This window comes from Larimichthys crocea, chromosome XVIII, assembly GCF_000972845.2.
Source record: "Larimichthys crocea isolate SSNF chromosome XVIII, L_crocea_2.0, whole genome shotgun sequence".
NCBI lineage: Eukaryota > Metazoa > Chordata > Actinopteri > Sciaenidae > Larimichthys > Larimichthys crocea.
In genome coordinates this window covers 17,163,296-17,184,840 of record NC_040028.1, presented here as the reverse complement: position 1 = coordinate 17,184,840, position 21,545 = coordinate 17,163,296, and the positions used below count along the sequence as shown (strand labels likewise).

Below are 21,545 nucleotides of genomic sequence, written 5' to 3'. Positions count from 1 at the left end.
CATACTTTGCTTCCCGTCATGAAGTTTGTGTTTAAGGATGTGCGTTTACCCTCAGATTATAATGAAATCTTGCTGAGAGGAGCAGCCTCCCAGACACAGACTGTGTCATGGCAGCTTCTCATTTTACCCTTTTGATCATGAAACGTTTCACCTAAACTGTCATACATACACCTGCAACACCAACCGACTGAACTTACAGAGCATTCATATATCCAAATATATCAAACTCTGTGTGGAAATAAGACTAAATATTTGTATATGTGTGTGCAACATCATCCCAATTCATAAGACCTTACTTCTGCTCCCTTCTTGTGCGTATGAATCAGTGCAGACACACATCGGCTCGGGTTGTCCTGCCTTTACCTCGATTTTCAGTGAGCGGCATCAAAATGCCCAAAACAGGCTCTGTGATGTTATAGACAGCCAACAGGCACAACCGCTGTTATATACTGTGCAACCGCGCTAAGTTATAATCTGATACGAGGGGTGGAATCGATTGCTATCAAAAGATATGGTGCATTCATGGTTAATTAGATTTTTTTTTTGCTATCACTACCACATTTAATTAAGAGCTGCTTTTAAGGTCACATTATTTAACTCAATTCAACAGCACCTCCATTATATTTGAGTCAATTCTCTCTCCTGCAATCCCGAATTGCACATCACAGGATGATAAATTTGCTCAGGGGGGTTTGTTGAGTAACCAGTGAAAGACGATTAAGATTTCATTGATTTCACAGTTTCTGTTAGAGACCATCACGCATGCATGTACACATGTAAATCCCGCTATGGTGACATTTCCAGTGTTTGTTATCAAATGTTTGGATGCATCACGAAGATGAAGATGTGAACTTGACTGCACACGGTTGAACTGATGCTGACTCAAATGTGGCGGCGATGAAAGCAGAATCACGTTAAGCGTCGAAACGAGTTTAAAGAAGTACAAGTGCGCCAAACAACTTAGTTGATAAATAAATGTAAAAAAAAATGATGAACCGATTTGTTGACAGTTTCATCTGATCACAGTGAAATCTTTTAATTTGGGTAATTGCTTCTAACACTCCAGCATTTAATTTATTTGCGTTTAATTTGATTCAACGTTTTATTCAATTTGCAAGCTTTTTAATTGAGTCAGTGTTTAATTCATTATTTTTGTGACCTCCAACCAAAGTCTGAGAAAACATGGGGTAATCGAATTGATCTCCAAATAATGTGAGCTATGTTTGACTTGAGCTCCCGCGTCTTTTTATGATAATATTCACACATGTTTACGAGAATAAAAATGAGGTTAGTCTAACACTGAATGTAAAACGCAAACGTGCTGTTTGTCTTAAAACCTAAAAAAAACTGGACATTTTGTACGTCGCATTAACAAAAAACAGATTTTAATGAGAAACATTTTGTACGTCGCATTAACAAAAAACAGATTTTAATGAGAAATTAATCAGAGTCAGAGTCAAACCTCTTGTCACAGTGCACAGTACAGTGTGTGTGTGTGTGTGTGTGTGTGTGTGTGTGTGTGTGTGTAGCAGTTAGTCTTGGGTTCACAGCTGACTGAGGCTGGACCAGCCCAGACAAGACCTCCATTATCAATACCTCCTCATGTCTGATAGCTGTTCACCTGATAATTAAAAAGCTGATGGTGCCGATTTTCCAACAGATTGTGTGTGTACATGTGACTGTGTGTGTTCGTGTGTTCTTGTATGTGCATTAAGGATGTTTGTGCATTCACTCATCCTTAATCCACAACATACATTTGACTTTATATAAAGTCAGTCATCCACAGAAATATATAAGAAAGCAGTAACGTTCCACATTTAAATACAGTGTAGCTGCCCTGGATACAAAAGGCTGTGTGTGTTGCTTACTTTTTACTTCACATGACGTGTAAACATGATTACATGGCATGATGTAATAACAGTGTGAAGATTTTGCTGACTAAAGCAGAACCAACGGCAACAAAATTTCATATAGCTGGCCACATAAACGAGTTTCGCTGACAGAGATGAACTATAAATCTAAAATCAGATTCCTATGTATTAAACTTTTGTTGTTGTTTTTTATTGTTGACATCTAACCTTTATAACTCAGGTGTGTCCGCCTCTCGCCCAAAGTGAGCTGGGATAGGCTCCAATTCCCACCGTGACCCCGATGAGGACACAGGTCATGACAGATGATGGATGGATGACTATTTCATGTCAAAACAGCTGCTGTTAGGTCTATTATGTCATTGTTAATGTCCTCCATAAATCTTTAACTGTGAGAAGTTTTGAAACCTCACAGACTGTTTAAAAAAATACAGTATAGTCTCATAGCAGTGGGATGAAATGGTCGTTCAGTGATAGGTGCTTTGCAGGTAGAACCTCGTGTCAGGTTCAGACAGACAACTGGACCCACAGAGCAGATCAGAGACTGACAGGTGTAGTAAGGCGGTTTATTGACAGTCCGGATTCGGTACACAAAAGGCAGTCAGCGGGGCAGAAGTACAAAATCACGAGGCAGGAAGAAAGTCCAAGAACAGGCAAGGGTCAAGAATCCAGAACACGGAGCAGACAGGCAGAAGTACAGGACGCTAGGCAAAAACGGGTCGAAGAAACAAACAGGGTTGGTACACGAGGAAACTATGATGAAAACGCCAGAGAGCTAACCACAAGGATGAAGACAATCTAACAAGGACACACTGGGAGAGACAGGCTTAAATACACATGAGGGGAGGAGCAAACGAGACACAGGTGAAAACAATGGGCAGTCACAGGGAGTAAAGACACCAGGAAAGAAACACAAAAAGGAAGTGAGGGAAACCAAAATAAAACAGGAAGTCTACCCACAAACTAAAAGCCTGACACCTCGTGGGCTATACAAAATGTTCAGAACTTGTTGAAGAAGTTTGGACTGCAATACTCAGTATGAAGCAGCATCTTTTCATTGATGTTTATGAACTCATGGGTTTTTAAACTTTTACAATATTTACTTCACCACTCGCCAAATGGACCGGTGCTCTTTTCAGCATCTCGCGGGCGTGCAGAGCAGATGGCATGTTTATCTTTCTCAGTCTCCTTTTCTGTGTGTAGCTTTGCAGGTCCGATGGGAGCCGTGTGCTATAATGGGCACATTTAACAGCGAGAGCAGGATATGTTCATTTTTAGATACAGTAAGGTGAGGGCTATTATTCCTTCTCACTCTCTGCTTTTACTCACGTGTCTTCTACATATAAGGGGAAAATGCAGGAGTGGGGGGAAAAAAAAACAACCTGTATATACCCCGGACAATTCTTCACAGTTATTTAAGTTTTAGGTAATGAACAGCCATGAGCACATTAAAGTGAAGCACTAATGCTCAGAGTTAGTTCGGCTGTGCTTGTACTAGCTCCCGTTTGTAATTTGTATCCAAAATGCCCACACACCTGGCACAAAGTCCAGCTTGTTTCCTAAGAACGATCAAGTATTTCTCTAGATTTTCAACGTTAACTCATATTGAATGTTCAGTGGAACAGAAAAACAGAGCGTGCAGCGATAAAGAACGTGTGCCAGTGGCAGTGTGCAACAAAGAAAGACAGATCGGTGTGTGTGTGTGTGTCTTTTGACCAAACATATGATAATGTAGTCGGTTCCTGGCAACACAGTTCAAATATTGTTCCAAAGACAAGTGACTGAATAAACCTGACAAACAGCAGCAGTAACTAACTGGTTTATATGGACAGACTGTGCCTTGGAGTTGGTTTAACAGTGAACATTAAGGGCAGATGTTAGTTCTCGTAACTGGACATTGGCGATATTGTGGAGTGGGATCCTCCACAGTGATTATGTGCTCGTCCACATATCATTAACAGCGTTGCAGAGGAATAGCCATAACTCCCTGTAGGTATTCGATTAGCTCTGTCCGTCACCTGTCCCTTCACCTTCTTCCTCTTCTCCTTCTCTTCCTTCCACAGCTGTCACCTTTTAATTAAAAGATGCAGCTTTTTCCCTCCCGCGATGCTTTGAAGAAAGCTTTGGTTCCCTCTCCTCCGCCCGAATGCGGAGATAAACTTCACTCACGGCCTTTGTAGGCACCTCCATCCTTTCTCTCCGCGTCCCCGTAATCGCGCCCGTGCCAGATGAACATGGATGGAGTGATTGACGCACGTGCAGAACACGTGAGGGAATTTATAGAAAGGCAATGCTTTATGTGTGTCAAATCAAATATATATACGTTCTCAAACCACCCGATGCAGCGCGGACTTCACTTCATCTACCACACTGTAGATGTTAACTCTGCACAGATACACACTGTGCCCGTTTGATTTATGTGCCTTCAAAACAAAAAAGGTATTCAGCTGAAAAAAAAACTAGGAGGCCAATTTAGGACACGGGCTCAATTTTCGAGTGGCCTGACAAGTCTGGCCTGGCTGGGTCAGCGGCACCCATGGGAGGAAAAACCCCTGATAACAAGCCACTGACAACTGTAGGTTATTAATACTGCAAAAACCTGCTGACACCATCGTTCCTCCTCGTCCGTCTGGAGCTCTTTCTCTCATTCACGCCTGTGTGTGTGTGTGTTTGTGTGTGTGCTTGCCTGCCTCACCTGTAAAAGAGACAGAAAGAGAGCAAGCTAGAGAAATAGCACGGCAAAGCCGGAAAGAGAGCACAGTGTGTGTCTGAAGGTGAGTGTGTATATCTGTTATGTCTCTGCTGGCAACCTTGCGCCAGCCCCCCCTTCCAGGTCATTTTTCATCCAACTGCTGCAGCACACACTGCAGAGGGAGACAACCGTGGTGGAGTTGGGGGTGAGGCGAAGCTGGGGAGGGTGGCATGGATAGCAGCAGGACAGAAGAAGATAGTGGCGAACAGTTGTCTGTTGCTGGGATTACTTAGGTTATTTAATCGAGGACGCTGTAGGTCCACGCATATGCATACAAGCATGGCCTGGTAGAGCTCACAGCAGGCTGTGTGACTGCACTGGGTGTTGATTCATCACTCTCGCTCACAGTAGGGCCCATCTTGCTGATAATTATCTTTGTCAAATTAATTATCAGTGTAAGTGTCAGAATGACAGTGCCGATGAATTACATCCAGATAACCTTGATTAATCAACAAAATGAGTTTTAGGGGCAAATGTTTGGTGCATATGGATGTGCTCCCTGAAGAAAATGTCCTTCCAATCCATCATTTCAGTCATCATCAGTCGCTGCAGCTGAGCTGTGGATGTAAACCAGCCAGGACAGAGTGGCACAGCATCCATGTTCTTTTTCATGTATTTATTTATTTTCTGATCAGAGTTTTGGGACGTTTTGTTCTTGTTTTTCAAACCTAGCATTGCATAATGGCATTAATGCCACAAACTAGGCTACACCAGAGTAAATGACAAAAAAGTCAAACGCCGATTCACTTTTTAAAAATAAATTTAACTCTAGAACACCAACGTTGGGTGATTTTCACCGTGTTGCTGCTGTCTGAGTTGCATGGGTCCCTGGGTAGCTTCAGGCTGCTCGCTGATGTCATTAATGGTATGTTTGTTTCCCTCCTCCCATCTATGGTTTTTTCAAGAGGCATGTGTCAGTGATAGAGAGTGCTATCTCTCTCATAGCTGTCAGTGTTGCAGAAAGTCTGTGCCTTCACCAGACAAGGCTCACATGTCCCAGGAATGGGTGGACCAAAGAACAAGTTCCCAGCTACATACATTTTTCTATTAGGAAATTTCTTGTTAAGGATTACCTGATTTTTCAATAATTTTGCTGCCTTTTTAGAGGGGCCCCTATGGTACCTTTTTATTTTTATTTTATGTGATATTGTATATTGGGAAATTAAAGAAGAGTACTACAATTTGGCATACAGTGTTGTACTTTTACATAGATTAATAAACTGTATTTTATCCAGGTAAAATATACCCGACGTTAGTGATGGTGTTACTAATTTTAACGTTAGTGTTCTAGGGTTAAGGCAGCTATAATCAGTATTTTTAACAATGAATTACAGCTTGGATGTGAAAGAAGTCCCTCGTGGTTTCAGCATCTTTCAGCTCATTGTTTTGATTAAGTCCCTCGTGGTTTCAGCATCTTTCAGCTCATTGTTTTGATTTCACAGGCCTGCGACTCTCATTGTTCTTCAGTGTTTTCAGACACAACAGGCAGCTTATTTTTAGCAAAAAAAACCCCCCTCAAAAATCTACTTTGCATTTTAATGTCAGTGTTGTGTTTCCACTGCCCCCAAGTGCCCATAAATTTGTTATTGCCGCTTTAAGCTGTAATATAATAATGTACACAGCAGCTCATGTACATAAAGCTGCTGTTAAAGAGCCTGACAGCTGTTGTTGTTGTTGTTGTCTACCTGTGGTAGATCTCCTTCTTATAGCAGCCTGTTGCTGAAGGAGATGTTTAAGGCCTCCACAGCCTCATGCAGGAGGTGAGAGGCTGTGGATGAATGTTATGATGTTAGAAATGTGTGATGTGTGGAAACAAGGATAACCGAAATTATTATCCATGAATAATTGCCTGAATTAAGTCCAAATTAATGAATGTAAACCATTTCCTAATGTCCTTCAGCACCAACATCAGGCAGAGAGGGAGGAGGCATGTGAGATATCCTCCTTTTTATAAAATGATACTGTACAACCATCATCCTAATGGAATTACAGTGAAAGACACTCAGAACCTGCACCACTATTTTTCTCCAACACTTATAAACGTGTGTGTGCGATGGGATGATTATGGCATTATCATGTGGTCCAGACAGAGCAACGTCCTGACAGGAGGACCTGAAACGCATCGTCTCACAGGCTCAGAGGGCAGTGAGGAGCACCACCTGACACACACTCGTAGGCAGTGGGCACCTCCTGCACGGAGGAAATTCAAGTCTTTCATTATTAATTCACACACTGCCAAGACCGCACCTTTCATTCATTCATTTTTCATGTAACCCTGTACCTGCTGCTATTTTGCAATACAGCACTCATAATGCTCGTCGTGTGTTTTTTTCCAACATTGAAACGTGGCCTGTCAAACGTGTCAGCAGAACAGCCCGGTGAACTTTGTGCTGTCCGTGGTCCGAGGTTATTCTATTTTTACACGCACTGTTTCTCTGTTTGTTCGGGTTTATTCTTCTTTTAACATCCCCCGCTCGGTATAAGACTGCACGTCCTTGCCGTGTGGCAATTACATTAACGTGGTTTTTGTTTGCCAAATGAGCTGCACTTTATTTTAAAGATACGAGGTGGTGTTTAGCTATTGGAGATGGCATGTGTGTGCAGCAGGTGGGTCATTATTGAGAATCCCGGGCCTGTATGTGTCCACACAGTTATTCAAATGTAACATGAATGTAATGGAATAGGTGCCTCTCAGGGACTTTCATGAGTGCTTTGTGCGTCACTTCACTTTCAATCAGCGCATTGTGTCGTGGGCTTCTGTGTGCCGGCAGCCTTGCTCGTCTTTTTCGCCTTACTATTCCATTTTCGGTGCTTCCTCTAAGCGTCTTGGATAAGCCCGGCTGTTTATTTCATGTCTGTCTTATTGATTCGATCATTAGCTGCGTTACATTTCCCTCCATATAACTGCCGTTGACGCCATTTGTATGCTTGCCAGGTGCTCGCGCCTCGGGCTAGTCAATACATGCATGCATTTTTAACTGTACACACAAAGAAATGCACATAAATACATCACAGCCAATTAAATGTTATCTGCTTAAATTGGCAGGGGTAGTGCTGCCGTGATGTTGGACTGATTACACATGCTCTCTCCTTGCATGGTTTGTTTTTTCTTTGTGTTTGAGTTCACGCCTGATTACATTCATTTGACTTTACTGACGTGTTTGGCCATGCACACTCATTTGTTTGCGAATGTGGATGCCGCTTTTCAGATTATAGTTGCTGTAACCTTTGCTATTTGACCCTTCTGCTCCATCTTGCAGAGGAACTCCCATGGGGCATCGCTGCTGCTGCTGCTGCTGTAGGAATTGAAATAATAGTTGACAAGCTGGCTTCCTACTAAAGAACACCCTCTATTTGACCTCTTACATCTCGGACGGCCTTAGTGTCACAGCTTGAATGGGACTGCTCATTTCGTCCAACGCTGGAGAGCATGCAAAATAATAATCTGTGCTTCTGTTGACAGGGTATAGAAAATGACATTTTGCCTAGGATGAATATTATTTGGAATATTTCAAAAACAAATTAAAATCGGCAGAAAAAAATCAAAGACACACAAACCCTAAAGCGTTTAGCCTTTTTTTTTTTTTTAGTTAATACCCGGAGGGAATGTGGTGCGTTTGCTTTCTTTCTCTCAAGATTTTCTAGCTTTGCGTGTTGACTGTAAAGTACTTCTTGCAGCAGGAGACCGAACAACATTTTGTGCTCGCGGACAAAATCTGAATGAGAATCATTTTAAACCAGCGTAAAAAATGTGGAAAAAAAGAAGTGAAACCAGTAAAAAACAGCAGAGATGGCGAGGTTTAACATGAATTCATTTCGTTTTTTTATCGTCTCTTTCTGTTATTTTGCTCCCATACCTCTGACACAACTCTGCTATGGTTCTGTACACTTGTCGTGGTCCATTTTTTAAGATGAGGATCATTTAAATGCAGAAACAGAGCAGAAAAGAGGATAAAAGATAAGAGGATAGTTGCGGTGAAGCAGCGAATGGCTGTGTTAGTCGTAATTGACAGCTCCGCGTAGTGTTTATGTGTCTCTGTGTCTCTCTCTACTGTACTGCATGCTGAGGAGAAACGAGTCGCAGTGATCCGGTGTGTTGCTACCTGGTCCTTTCGACCTCTGTCAGCTAGTTTAGCCACAACCACAAGTCCAGATAAAACATTAAAGACGAAGCACTGACAAGGCAGGGCCATCCGGGGCCACTTAAAACCAATACCACAAGGCAGGGTAAGACCCTCCATCAATTACAACCTCATTAGCCTAATCGTTATGAAATAATCAAATCCAGAAGACAGCTGAGTCTCAACTCTGCAGATCACTAGCAGGCAGACAAACCAGTGGAGAGCAGAGAGGGAGTGAGGTCAAACTAAATACTGTGGCATTACACTTTGGGATCGTAGTATCCAGCACTTTGACCACTGGAGTGTTTTTAGCCTCTCGGCCAGAAGCGGTGAAGAAATTTCCCGAATGACTTTTGCAGCGACAACAAGCACTAAACTCTGTGTGAGAACACAGAGCAGACAAGACCAGGAGCTCAGCCTTTAGACTTTTGTTCTTTATCTCTGTCTGAGATTAATGCATTACATTTATATACATTTACTTCATTTGAATGTACTTTTTCCATGTGTGGATACAGTTTGGGATTCAGTGTCCCGCTCTTCTACCTGATCTGTCACGTGTCATGTCTACGTCAATGTTTTTTTACCATTGATTCTAATGTGGCCATTATATGAAACCACCAGACACAGATAGAGACACATTTAGCTTGTTTTCCTTGATTTATACATGGTTTTGATCATTTTTCATAAAGATAAAAGTCTTTTTTATGATCTTTATGAAAGATTCTTCATGTTTACCTTATTATATGTCACATTTACATCTTGATATACAGTATTTAGGATAAAGCACAGGAGTAATTTCACCAGTACGACACACACAGTGTTGCAGCGTTGCTCCAAATTTCTCTTTTAAAGAGAAATAATCAGCCACTAATTTATCACAGCTGATTGAACTTTCAGTTTTTGAGCAGCAATCGATCGCTCCCTCTCTCAGTGTGCTTTTGATGGGATCTGTAGGACTTGTTGTGTCTTAACACTGATAGAAAAACCGGCAAAGTAGAAGCGATTGTAACCAATTAGTACAAATAATAATTCTGTTAAAGAGAGAAGTGACGGCAGGATTTAGGCCGCGAAGGCGAATGGGAGATGTTAGAGACAGTGAAAGGTGACAGGAAAAGGAGAATAAAAATTTGAAAGCCAGCTGGCTGACCTCTAACTCACTGAGTCGGTGATTGAGGAGAAGGCAGTATTTTACTCTGCCCCCAAGGGGGTTGATAGAACACAGCAGATTGAAAAAAGTTATATAAAGGAGAGAGAAGGAGTTCATCCTTCCACTATCTCTATCATGACAGCCCTCTCTCTATCTCTCCCACTAGCTGTCTCTTTCTTCCTCTCAGAGATTTGACAGCAGGATGATAAACTACCAGTCGTGGGTCTACAGTAGACTGATGATTGAGGGAGTGGAGAACTCATGCAGCAGCAGCAGCAGCAGCAGCAGCGGCAGAAGTGGGCTTCACTGACTGGGACTGGAGTGCAAAAGGACACGACTGTGTGGCAAGGGGCCAAAAAAGAGACGTAGTTTCTCGCCACATCTGCTGCTAATGCAACAGATGTTCTGCTGACTGACAGACTCAAGAGGCACGCTTGCCATTTTTTAGATGAGATCACCTACATAGGGTTGCGAAAATTTTGGGAATTTTCAAAGTTGGAAACTTTCCACAGGAATTAACAGGAATTTATGGGAAATAACAGGAATAAACCAGGAATTTACAAAACTGATGATTGGCCTTACTTTTTTGGAACTTAGACACAGTTGGTTAAATATATATTTTAGCATAAACAACCAGATATTATGCACTTGTATATGCTATTCCTCAATCACATGCACATATCACACTGCTCACTGCAGGGATATTGAGGCCATGCCCCCCTACATGCACAGGTGATGTCTACAACCCTGGACCACAAGACTATTGAAGCCACACATTTGAGCCTGTGGACTACATAACATTCTTCAATAAAATAACTTTTTAAAGTTTTACTTACAAATAAATATCTTGAAATATATTTTAAATTGTATTATTTAGCATGAATGTCTTGACAAAACAAAATCTTTATTTAAGTTTGGTTATGATACAATTTATTTAATTTCCCCCCAATTTCCAGTTAATTCCCATTAATTCCCATACATTTCCATAATTCTATGATTTGGAATATTTCCAAAATTCCAAATTTCCATGGAAATTGGACTAACATTTACTGGAAACATTCCGCCCCTTTGCACCCCTACACCTACATGTAATCTACTGTGGTTGTGTCCTTGAGCGTCACTCAACAATGACTTGAATCCTGATGTAAGAAAACATGAAATGGTTGCCACTTCTGTGAGACCTTCTCTTCCAGTCAGAGCTGCTTCAGGCAGTGTTTAAAGATAATCTCTTCGGTTGTGAAGTTATTGATTATTCTGCTTTTGATTTCTTTGAATCACGTCTGAGCCTCAGTGCAAATGACCACGCAGACCTTGACTTTAACATTGTCCTCTGAGATCCTGCTGAGCGGGGGGGAAACGTCGGATAAATACCGAAACAATTGACACTACTTGACGCTCATCGCGGATGACATTGTTAGTGTAATGTGATACGTTGCTGAAATCCGCTCAGTTTGTCTTCATCTCCCCCACGCTGACAGATACAGGATGAGCAGTTGTCCAAACACCGGGAGCAGGAGGTACATGAAATGGAAAATGTGTTGCACAAGCAAAATGTAAAAGACAGCCGTGCACTGACACACACACACACACACACACACACACACACAAATACACACAGAGTCTTATATTGACACGTAGGCACGGTATGTTAATAATTTATGAATGTGAATATACTAATGTGTACAAGATGTGCATTAGGTCATATGAGCGCATTTTAATTTGTGACATTCACAGTGATAGATTAGAGAGAAGGGCAGTGTGTGTGTGTGTGTGTGTGTGTGTGTGTGTGCGGCGTCCTCGGTAAACAACCTTATCTTGGACTGGAAATCTAATTATTAGCGCATGGCAATTTACTGTACATCATCTGTGAACGTGTGCAGGATGTCTGTATGCACACGTGTTCAGTCATGCGTGAAATATATTGCTCTCGGTCGACAATATGCATGACAGATGATTCAACAGCAGCAGTTATGATGTCAGTTTGAATCAATATTTATGTAATGATATAATAAATTTCAGAGCTACAAACTGACATCTGTACCAAACAATACGTACTCGTCACAGTAAACTTTTCTTTGTTATTCCAGCAACATTTTACTTGAATCCAGTGAATCAAAGAGACGTTTTATTGTTTTTCCTATTGGAGCACAGACAAACCTGAACTAATGCCACACTACAGAGCTGTCAAAGACTACGTCGTTGCATTTAACACTTTAACTATGCCTGATATCGTCATGTAGAAGGAAAAATGTAGCAACTACGTTGCAACTTTTTTTTTTAATAATAAGCCCAACAATGATGTATGATGAACATATTGAGCTCTGTAATCACCATGTCTGTTATTTACATTAAATTATGAAAAGATAAATAAAATAAAATCGTCCAGCGCAACATGCCAGAAATTTTCAACCTCTGCAGAGAATTGCAACTTTGTAAAGGAAAGACTATGAATATTTGATGTAATAGAAATAGTTAGTGCAAAATTTGTATACAGAACAGAACTACAGAGCTGATAAGATTTATCTTAGAATATTAAAAGGGAAATTGATAGTATATACTATAAAACAGACTACTTATTTAATTACAGATCAGTCTTATCAGTTTACATAGATTTGTATGTAATTTAAGAAAACAGAAAAATACCGTATGAATAATATTGTAACTTTTACAGTATGTACAAAAATTAGATTTGAAATAACTGTCATTTGTCAATATTGGCCTAATATTTAAAATAACATTTTGGTTTTATGTACAATTAAAAAAACAAAACAAAACAAACAAAAACAAAAAAAGTACTGTAAAACTTCACAGTAAAAAATACAGCATAATTACTATATATCTTATAGTAACCATCAGAAATGAAGCTTTTATACTTTGTACGGTCCTTTTTGGTTCTATCTTTATTATTGTTTGTTGTTATTACTAACACGATTAACTAATTATTCATACATATGTAATAATAATCATTACATGTGATGTGTTATATATTTCTTCACAGATTTCGTCGTCGATTATCGTATCATATCAAAATACACGCTCTATCTTGCGCACACACACACATACATGCACAGCCACAATAACAACATGTAAGTATCTATGGACGAGTGATGTGATCTGTGGTTCTCGGTGCTCTGTTTTTAGTCACAATGATTAGCTCGCAGCAGGTGCTAGCTTGCCTCGCAGTCCCCGGAGTGTTTCACAGGAAATACCGGCTAATTGCTGCAGGTGATAATACGACACAACGAAGCGACCACCTTATAGCATGAGAAAGGAAAAACAAGGTGCTAAGTAAATCATTTGTCCCCACTTGTGCACTTGTAGAGTTGAGAAGATGGGTGAGAAAAGATTAACAAATGATCACGCGCAAACATCAACATTGTGTAATGCAGAGTGTAAACAGCAGTGTTTGAATGTTTGAGAGCCGATGGGAATGTGTTTACAGACAACAACAACATCAGATGACATAATAACCTGTCTGTTGTTTACTGTTGATGCATGTTTAAAATTGCATAGTCCTGAGCAATAGATTCATGAGAAATATCACGTTTACAACAATGTGATGCAATGAATCGTCTCAGTCCGCGGTTTGTTTGGTTGGTAAACCATTTTAGTGGGTAGAAAAAGAAATACTTTGCTGTTTTTATTCCTCGTGATCACATTTTTTTTCCAAAAAGCACATCCCTGTTATGTCTTTTTGGACCACATAAATCGAAATGTATCAGTGAAAATAAGTTTTTCCTTGCCACTGCTGCCAAGAGCTTGATCCTGGTGGGAATTGTCTGGGTCTCTATAAATATTATAAAGAATATGATCAAGACCTGCTCTGTATGCGAGTATCCCAACGTAACTTATGTTGTGATTTGCCGCTATGTAAATAAAATTGAAAAATCTGCATTTGTTTGAGAAAAAATATGTTAACTTAAGGCACTTGTTTGATTCTCCGGATACGTGAGATTCTTACTGTAGGCTCGTTTTACCATCCTGATGTAAACAACCTCTAAATAGCTTCAGAAAACACAAGTACAATCATTTAGATTCAGCTGTTGACTAAAATTAGTCCCTGTGTTCACTTGAGAGTGGTCACGTGTTCTAATCTTTTATTATTTTAGGTGCTTGGTGAATTAATATGTTTACATCAGGATTATAATGTACATTGCGACTTTAAAAGCTCCTGTGGTGCATTACATCTGACTGGCTGTATATAGGACACCATTGGATTACTGCATATAAAAAGTTAGTTACACTTGTAAGGGTGAAAAAGCAGTACGCACTGATGCACAGTAGTCCTAAAGAGGTTTGGTAACACCGCATATTGACTGGCAAAGTGATGACTTCCCAGCAACAGCCACATTCATTACACACTGGATATTAGGATAACCAGGATATCTGTGTGAACCGATAGCTGTAGAGGTCATGGATGGTGCGTTTGCATTTGTGTATGCATGTTATCCCTAACTCATCGATGACCTGTCTTTCTCTCTCTCCCCTGCCCTCCCTCACCTCTCTCTGTCTCCCACACAGATGGTTTATAAGCCCTGGCTGTGTTCTCAGTACTTCCAGACCACCCAGATGCACTGCAGCAAGCGAATCCCCTGCGGTCAGTACTGCCTGGAGGTGCAGCAGCGGTGCCCCTTCGTCCTGCCCGACAATGACGATCTCATTCATGGAGGCAGCCCCAGTTTTATATGCACAGGTACAAAAAAAAAAAAAAAAAGCATTTTATTGTTTATGCATATTGTTTGTTTTTATCTCATGTCTTTGTTTTTTTTAACCTTATAGTATCAGTGCATTGCAGGCAGCTGCACAGTGTAACTTTAACTGCTGTGTTGACTATCTGAGGGATTACTTCCCCAAATCCAGGGATTCAAAGCTACGAGTAACAAGCTTCTCTATCTTCTACTGCTATACTGTACTGTACTGTACTGTAGATCATGCTCTTGGCTTTAGTAACTGCACAATGAGTGAGCACATCATGTATAATATAGGACACACTTGTGGCTTAACACAGGATGTTCTGCCACTAATCAGCGGACTAACAGGATGATACACCAGAACAATTATTCACGGCACCAAGAGGCAGCTGCACTGTGACAAAAAGTCTGGATGCTCTATTTGTACTGAGCTGCATATAGCACTTTGTGGGTCAGTATGGATGAACGCATTGCTTACTCCCAGTCCAGGACAAGCACACACACACACACACACACACACACACACACACACACACACTCATAGATGCAAATCTGAATCCTAAATAAATGGTAAACTTTGATATAGATGCAAATCTGAATCCTAAATAAATGGTAAACTTTGATTTTTGTCTCCACATACATGATGGTAGTCTTACTGTGTGAGCAGATCTTTGTCCCAGGAACATGATTAACAGGATGACCAAAACTTACATCACATGTTGATGCTGCCCTCTGGTGGCCACATAGATCTTATATTTATGTTCAGTATTTTAAATAAACAGTGTTTATGTTTCTAATCTTTTAGATTTTTTCTCACTTATTTGTGCTGATTTATGTATTTTTGAAGATTACTAAACAAGACTGCTTTTCATGCTCTTAATTAGATTAAATTAAATTAATTTGTTATGATCAACAAGTCTCCTGAAAAGACCAAAACCTACAATGTGTTAGTCCGTCTCTAAATAGGTTCTCATTTCCCCAGTGTGTCTGTGGCGCTCAGCCACATTTGTTCCAGGAGAAATCTTTAAAAATGGGTCACAGATATATACTTACCTTTAAAAAAAAAATCATTTTCTTAAACAGCAGTGCCTGTAATTTTTTGGCAAATCTTACTCAAACAGGAATAAATGTTGCATTTGCTGGGGACTATTTTAAGCTGTGGATGAATACACATGAGTATTCATGGCAATAGGAGCATTAAATGTAGGATTTGGTCAAGATAAACTACAGCTCAGGTTGTCTAGTACAAGAATGTGGTTTATTACACATAGGTCATAACATAACAACACATGAGAACAAACTACGTCAGGGTTTACTACAGAGACAGAACTTAGAAGTAATAAGAAACACACGTCACCAAACTTTCTTGGCACTTTTTAATGCATTAGTGACGTCTCACCATGTGCAAATCTCTTCTAAATGTTCAGTCACTGCGGACACAAGCTGATGAACTAAGCAAGACTACTCAAGTATTTGGGTGAATAGGAAAGTGAGTGAGATTGCATATTTTCACTCGAACATTTGTCTATTTTGTCAACTCTGCAAACACGCTCACTCCAAATGCAGATTTGTCGGAAGCTTGCAGTAATTACAAGGTTCCTGTTGTCACAGTTTAGCTTTTGACAGTCAAACTGTGCTGAGTGGGCACACACATCTTCAAATTTCACTCCTCGCATTAGCATACACAGAGGCCGTGACGAACCTCCTTTCCTTTGTGATTTCAGTCGTCGTGTCTGTGCGGTAAACTTTGATACATATTGAACTAGTTGAAACGTTTATCAGGCATCTGTATGTCTAGTTGCAAAAGCAAGGTATGGAATAAAAGTATGGAAGCCCTGAGAATCAAGAGGCAAGATGAATGAATGCTGCTTATCCATTTTTTTAAAGTCTGATTTAAACTTTTTCTGTGCTGTGCATATGACTTAAGTTTCAAAATATACAGCTGTCATCTACATCTATAAACAGACTAAAGAGCATCGCTACCTCATGTTCAAAATAAGACTAAAAGCACTCGTGTTTTAATTTCTTCATGCACTGCAGACCCAAGATACACACAGTATGTGCTTAAGGAATCAATGAAACTAAATAAAAACACAAGCAAAACCCTGCAAAATGTCAATGTTTCAGGGGATGCATAAAACTCATGAGCATGCACAGACAGTTTTTTTTGTGTTGAGCTGTTTGAACAATGAGAAGTTGGCCCAGAGTCCACCTTTTTCTTGTTACTAGTATATTAGTTTCCTGAAAAATAAAAAAAAATGTTCTGTCTGACTTGTAGTGTTGTCATAAGTATCTTTTATATTTTGGTTCTGAAAGCGGTGCCTCCTGGGGATGCTGGACAAGCAGCAGTGCTCTTTTTATGACATGCTACATGCAGCATCTTTAAGACGACACATGAGCTGTGAGCTAACTGTTTATCTTCACCACCACCCCCCTTCCCCCAAAACAACCCCCAGGGCTGCTGGAGGACTATCCATCAGGTGTGGACCCGCATGCAGAGTGCTGTGACGTGCGGTGGGACTTGAAAGTGGACAACCGTTCCCGGGGGACCCTGAAAAGAACTCACCCGCCATGCCAGCACCGTACCTCCCTCAGCTCGTCGGCAGCCTGCAGACTGTGTAACAGCCGGCTCAAACTCTGCCTGCTGGTCCTCGTCCTCCTACACACTGTTGCCAGCCTCACTGCATCCCACAATGCAACAGGACTGGGCCTCCCCGCCATCACGCCTCTGGAGGAGAGCCCTGCCAACGAGGAGTGATAGAGCTGCCAGGAGGTGGTGAGGTTGTTGGGGTGGGGGATTCCCTCACCATGGCAACCGATGTGGAAAAATACAGCCACAGTTGTGTGAACGGCTGGAGCTGTTTTGCCTGTGGACATTCTGCAACGCATTCTAGCAAATGGGAAATGTGGGACGCTTTGAGACGAAAGACACACCAATCAATCAAAACAAATAAATAAGTAAACAAACAGACATACTAAGGGACTCGACCAGTCCCTTAGACAGAAAGGGGACAATGCCACAGCCTTTGTTGAGTGGGAAGGTCGGCTTCCTCACGGCTGAGTTTCTCTCACTACGCTTTTTTACACTGTGTTCCAATTATTGGTTTCTGTTGCACTGGCTGACTATGGAATAACACAATCATATTCTCTTTCTAATGTTCATCCTTTGTGTTTGTTTCTGGGTCTCTCATACAGGAAGAAAATGTGTTCTCTAAATAAGACGGATAATGTGTAAAAAAAAAAAAAAAAAAAAAAATTATAATTAGCTGCAAGTCTACGAGCGCGTGACGGTTTGTGTTTCTAGATTTAATGTGTGTGTGTGTGGGTGAAAGAGAGAGCGCATGCGTGGGCGTGTGAGTGCGTGTCGTTCATGTGTGAAAGAGGATGAATGTCTGTCGCTGACATGTACCCTAAAAGTCTACCTAACAGGCTGGTGCAGCATTAAGGTTTTTATGAGCCCACCCCCCTGCGACTCCTCAGATGTCACTAAGCTCTGCCGCGCTGGTTTGTTGGCCACAATCCCCGTTAAAACTTCAGAGTTATGAATGTGGTTATGATGTCCAGAAGCAGCACTGTGTTAACACAGGTTTGTGGTTTTCCCTCACTTTGTTTTGTGAGATAATATTCACCTCCTAACACTGATTCCAAGGTTGGAAATGGTGAAAAGCTAAAACCTGACTGAACCTGGCTGAACTTGATTCTATTACCACTTGGGTCTTCTTTTGATAGTTTTGACCATGACTCATATCACAGCACTGTACTCACCATGTTTACTGTTGGTTGACAAAATGAAGTCTGACTGGGGAAGAGACACGAGAAACCCGGTTCGTTAAACTTAGTGCTGAGTGCGCATACACAGTTTTCCTGCAACATACAGGTTACACACACACTTTCACTCTTTTACACCAAATATAATGATTTCAATAAGCTGGATAAACTTTTTTTTGGACTTGATGTTGACTTGTTGCCAGATCTCAGCAGCAATGTTGTCATAACTTATAGAACCGATGGCCACAACTACGAAAGTAAAGACCCAAGCTGTAATCAACATGACATGACATGAGTCATATGAATAAAATCTGAAAGTTATTTAACACATAACAAATGGTTATGGTTTGAATTAACGAAAGACGAGACAGAAGCTTGTGATTGGATGCCAAAGAACCTGCAGAAAACTTTATTAAACATCCTGAAATGGGCAAAATTAGGAAGTAATCTTTACGCTGGTGTTGGTAAATCATCGATTCATTACTTTTTAATAATCCTAGTTTAAAAAATGATACCTGGAATCATTTTTAACTATTAAATGCAGGGTAATAACATGACTATTTTAAAGAGCGAGCCACTTGTTAGTGACTTTTTTTAAAATAAGTGCACGCGATGCTTCAGAAGCACACACACAATCATTTTATCTCACAGAACAAAACATGAAACTGTGTTAAGCTGAAGTCTTAACCAAAGATGTGTGATGTCAGACATTTTACCAAAACCCCTGTTCAGATTCTGGTCACACCGCCCGGCAAAGTTAACTGACATCAGGATTTTTAGCAAATGGATGCTTTCATTCACTGTTGCTCGTGATGAAGAAGCGTTTGTTATTTTAGATTTTAAAGGTACTATCCAGTCAAATCAATGCGTGAAGCGACGGTTACTGACGGGGTTCTTTTCCTCCTCCCTGCTGGTAACATTCATTTATATTAATTTATATTTATATTATATATTAATAATGAAAATGTGACCAGCAGTTGAAGTATAAATGATTTTATTCTATCACCACTACTTGACAAGAAAAACCTAATTTCGCTGTTGCCGTTGAACCAATACTATATGAGTGGTGTTATTTTAACCTCAGGCCTTTTTATTCACAGGAAACATGATGACTGGATGTTACCCTTAAGGATGTTTTATGATGATGATTGGTGAACTGTAATTTCTGTGCATTTATGATGATATCAACAATAGCAAAGGTAGCTTGAAAGGAAAATCCCCTGACCACTAATAGGTATATTACACCGGCCATACAATGTGTACAGAAAGACATGCTACATATCACCACGGTTTGTTCAAACTGATCGGTTTGTTTCTGTTCAAGCAAAAATGTGTAATCTATTTCCATGAATTGCATGGTGGAGGCTCTCTGCAAGGTTATGACAGCCTCTTTTGTTGATTTTTATATTTTATTTATTTCTTTGTCCTCAGCCCCACTCCACACCACATCTGATCTCCCAAATCAGCTCCTGTAGCATGCCCACTTGTACTTTTCTCTTCAAAACATCAAACCGTCTCATTAAGTAAAGGGCTTATTAAGAAACACAGTACAAACATTCTCATCGACACAGTCAGACACACTTAGCAACACGCGCATCCAAATTGTATAGCAGACAAAAGGTAGAAAAAAACAACAACAACAAAAAAAAAACGTGGCTCATTTCCTGTTTCTTTTTAACCTCGTACTCCTGCTGCAGTACGGCGGCGTTCCACTGGCTGTTACTTACTGGAGAGCGGGAACAGAAACAAATCCAGAGAGAGGAACATGTCATAGTTTGTGTTAGGCACTAATGGCATTTCACAAATGTTGACCAGCGTGTGAACAGAAAGGGAATGGTGTGTTTTTTAAGGGCTGACTTCTTCTTTTTCAGTTTATATGTTTTCTTTCTTGTCTCTTCGACGAACAAGGCTGACAGATCAGGTATTTCGAAGGTGCAGATGTTGCTGAATGCATTTTTTTCTCCACTCTCAATTATGTCGATTACTTAAAACGAGATGTCCTATCCACTCTCTGATGTCAAGAATTTTATTATACAGCTTATATGAGGATTTAAAATTCATCATTATTCATGCCTTGTCTATATAAATAGTTAGTGTGTTGTCTTCTTTTGACCCTGCCCCACTCTAGATCACTCCTGCTTGCATGAAATACATAACTGCTCATTGTCATTCAGCACAACACGACGCACCCATGCCCATCTTAGATGACCACGTTCAGCGATAGAAAAATGCTGCTATTCTATTGGCCACCAGTAGATGGAGATATTTTTATTCTTTTATATTGCTACTGCTGCTGAAGACCAACTACAGAAGGACCGTCATATATATATATACGTATATATACAGGAATCAGGAAAGCAGAGCTCTGGAAGAAAAAGCCTGTGAAAAGTCTCCTGTTGTGTGTGTGTGTGTGTGTGTATGCAGAGATGTGTGTTTGCATGTGTTCCTAACTGTTGTGTGTACTCTGGAGAGCTCATTAGCATTGCCACGACCTTGGGGCCTACAGGACAGGTGTGGTAAACCAACCACTGTCTTTAGTCCCCACAGGGACCTGCTACATTAGTGGTCTTATTATTCACTGCAGCCCTAAAGCTGCATGGACTGTAGTGTGAAAACCACTGTACTGTACAATGTGTGATAACTGTGTCATTGCCCCAAGACTCAAACAGACTAGGGTAGATCCATGTTTTCCCAGAACCTGTCTAGCAGAATACCCCTTCCCCCCCAAACCATGTCTGAAATGACAGAGGCTGTTCACCTGAAACTGGTGCCAAAGTTAACCTTGTATCGAGTCAAATAAATTCAAATCTGATACGACATGCTGCTTTTCATGATCAAACATGATGGGTCCAACGGGAGGAAGAAACAGGGTGATGTCGGCGTTGTAGAAATGTGCCATGTTAGCAACATATGGATTGCTCCTCATAACGCGCCTCACAACACACCAACCCCTCACCATGAACACATGTAAGGGATCTCTCGAAGATGTATACATGTGATTTCATTCTGCCTTTTTCACGTCATCGGTCATTCCGTGATGTGACAGCCCATCACAAACCAACTGTCGGACAAACGTATTCATGTAATAAAAAAACCTGCGTTGAAAAGTCACTTCGCATCCTCACAAACGGTTGCACGGGTGCGAATGTCCTTCATGCCCCCTCCTTTCAGCAGACATGCTTGCACCACCAGATGGAC

The 21,545-nt window shown here is 40.7% G+C and overlaps 1 protein-coding gene across 1 annotated transcript in view; it reads left to right on the top strand.

The window, feature by feature from the left end:
• Positions 1 to 19,275, top strand: part of nalf1b (NALCN channel auxiliary factor 1b) — a 75,108-nt gene extending 55,833 nt beyond the window's left edge. The window contains exons 2-3 of the mRNA XM_010750216.3: positions 14,410 to 14,581; positions 17,036 to 19,275. Coding sequence (XP_010748518.1) covers positions 14,410 to 14,581; positions 17,036 to 17,337 — 474 coding nt within the window. The 3' untranslated portion in view covers positions 17,338 to 19,275. The remainder of the gene's footprint in view (positions 1 to 14,409; positions 14,582 to 17,035) is intronic.
• Positions 19,276 to 21,545: the final 2,270 nt, after the last annotated feature.